At 46.4% G+C, this 2,494-nt stretch overlaps 1 protein-coding gene across 1 annotated transcript; it reads right to left on the reverse strand.

Moving 5' to 3' along the window:
* Positions 1–843: 843 nt before the first annotated feature.
* On the reverse strand, positions 844–2,010 carry LOC127258489 (uncharacterized). Its single transcript, XM_051285339.1, has one exon. It carries the CDS (start codon positions 2,008–2,010, stop codon positions 844–846), a length of 1,167 nt encoding a protein of 388 aa, XP_051141296.1.
* Between the last annotated feature and the right edge of the window lie 484 nt (positions 2,011–2,494).

Here is a 2,494-nt window from a genome sequence, read left to right on the forward strand (position 1 = left end):
GCTGATTCCTTTAATATCTGTGATCTTCCATGCAAACGCCGCTTTTCTTCTTTTGAGAAGTAAGACGAGCTGAGCCTGGTCCGGCAACAGTGATGAGGAGATTATCAGCGGGTAACTCTCCTCCGGGCCAAGGAATATATAGTTGAGGTGTTCAGGTAATTTCTTCACCTCATCCTTTATGTTGGCGTCGCTGGCTGGTTCCCTTGTTGCTTGTTCAATGGATTTAGTGAGCGCTGGTGTGTCACCGCTTGTCTCAGTTGAATCCTCCGCAGCTTTCAGTTCAAGTGACCCGTTATCTGAAATTCCTTCCAGATTTTCAAGTGTAATAAGGTTCTCAAAAGTTATTATTTCATTTAACTCATTGATAAAATCAAAATTTTCTTCCTGAGGTTGACGCAATGCTGAGTTCATTGAAAATGTGACTTTATCTCCACCGAAGCTTAATGAGATTTCGCCTTCGGCGACATTGATCGTGGCTTAAGCGGTGGCAAGGAAAGGTCTCCCTAATATTATTGAAATTTCGCGATCCTCGCTCATTTCCATTATAATGAAATCTGCAGGGAAAATAAATTTGTTTACTTGCACGAGTACATCACGAATGATTCCTTTAGGTAATCTTATTGATTTATCGGCAAACTGAATTACAATTCTGCATGCTTCTAATTCATAAAATCCTAATTTAGAGAAAAGCGAGAAGGGCATAAGATTCATACTTGCTCCTAGATTACATAATGCCCTAATCGGCTCTAAATTTCCTATAGTACAAATAATAATAAAACTCCCAGGATCGCTTAATTTCTTCGGGAGGTCCTCCTTAAATACGGCACTGCACACACTCTCCAGCTACACCGCTGCCGCTTCGTCAGGGAATGCCCGCTTTCGGTTGATTATATCTTTGATGAACTTAGCGTAATGTGGCATCTGTGACAAAGCATCAGAAAACGGTATAGTAATTTGAAGACTACGAAAAGTATGCACAAACTTATCAGATCTCTTGGAGTTGTCCTTCTTCCCAAGTCGTGTGGGAAAGGGGGCTTGAGCCAAAGGCTGAGCGGGGCCCTTTTCCTTCGGTTCAGGCACCCGAGCGGCTGGTATCGCTCGCGGTTGGGATGGACCTTCCTCCCCAGTCGGAATCTGTGTATCTTCATCCTGCACAGGCATGTTAGCAACAAAAGGGTTAGGAGAATGATTAATACCTATGTCTGGCAGCGGTGGTGATTGTGTCCGCTTCCCTCCCCTTGTTTCGATGGCCTTCGCTTGATTTGGGACAGTCTCGACTCTCCCAGGCAACGTTCCTTTCTGCTTTAGTTTTATAGCTTCAGCTATCTGCCCGACTTGTATTTCCAGCATTTTGGTCGAGGCAGAAATATTTCTTTGGAACTCCTGATTTGCTCGCTCTGTGTTCCTCCAGAGCTCCTCCAGACTCAGCGGTGCTTGGCCCGCTGTGGGAGGTTGAGCGAATGCAGGTGCCTGCTGCGGAAAGTGGGGGGCTTGAAAGTATTGCTGTTGATTTGGATAATAGCCCCCTTGATGATATTGTTGCGCAGCGAACTGTTGTGGCCTCTGAAATTGTTGCTGAGGACGCAGTCTAGCGGGGCCTTGAGCCTGCCACTTTTGGAACTGCTGGAATTGAGCGGCATTTATGCCAGCCATATAGTAGACCTCCGTTGGGTTCTGAGCCTCTTTAGTTGAGCACTCAGCAACCTGCGGACCTTGTTGGTCTTCAAAAGCTCTTTCCTCACATTCCGCGGCCTTGTGCAGCGCCTGTTTTCCTTTATTACGCAGGTCCTGCTTGATGAGCTTAGACAGCTCCTTGACTTGGATCGATAGACTGTCGATCCTTGCATCATGAGAAACGGAAGCAGGAACCTGGTATAGACCCCTCGATGGCTCGGGCCTGTTGGACTCTGGCCAACTTGACTGATTGGCCGCCATTTTTTCTATCAAAGCCCTCGCTTTCGAGGCGCAGCGCCCCATTAGCGAGCTTCCTGCCGTTGCATCCAATGACATTCTTAGTTCATGAGTGATTTCTTAGTAGAAAATTTGAAGCTCCATGAAGTCCGGAATTTCATGATGAGGGCAGTTACGGAGCAATTGTTTAAATCAGCTCCAGGCTTTTGGAAGGGTCACACTCGCCATCTTGAAAGTGAGTATTTCATTCCTTTGGCGAATGGTCTTTGATACATGATGATATTTACTAACGAAGGCCTGCGCTGCTTCCTTGAAAGAGCCAGGAATGGGATAAAGGTTATCGAACCATTTCCTGGCTTCTCCAGATAACAAAAATGGAAACAGTATCAGCTTTGCAGCGTCCTCTGTGATGCTGTGAGATTTGGAGGTGGCAGTGATCCTGTTAAAGTTCTGTAGATGCTCATAAGAGCTTTCGTTGAGCAGCCCATGAAATTGGCTCTGGCTCGCCAGGCTGACGAGCGCTGGTTTCACCTCATAGTGGCCAGAGCCTCTCGGTGCAGAACTTGTAATTAGTGTATGATCC

Source organism: Andrographis paniculata, unplaced genomic scaffold (assembly GCF_009805555.1).
Source record: "Andrographis paniculata isolate CXL003 unplaced genomic scaffold, ASM980555v1 Contig59END, whole genome shotgun sequence".
In the NCBI taxonomy this organism is placed as follows: Eukaryota; Viridiplantae; Streptophyta; class Magnoliopsida; order Lamiales; family Acanthaceae; genus Andrographis; species Andrographis paniculata.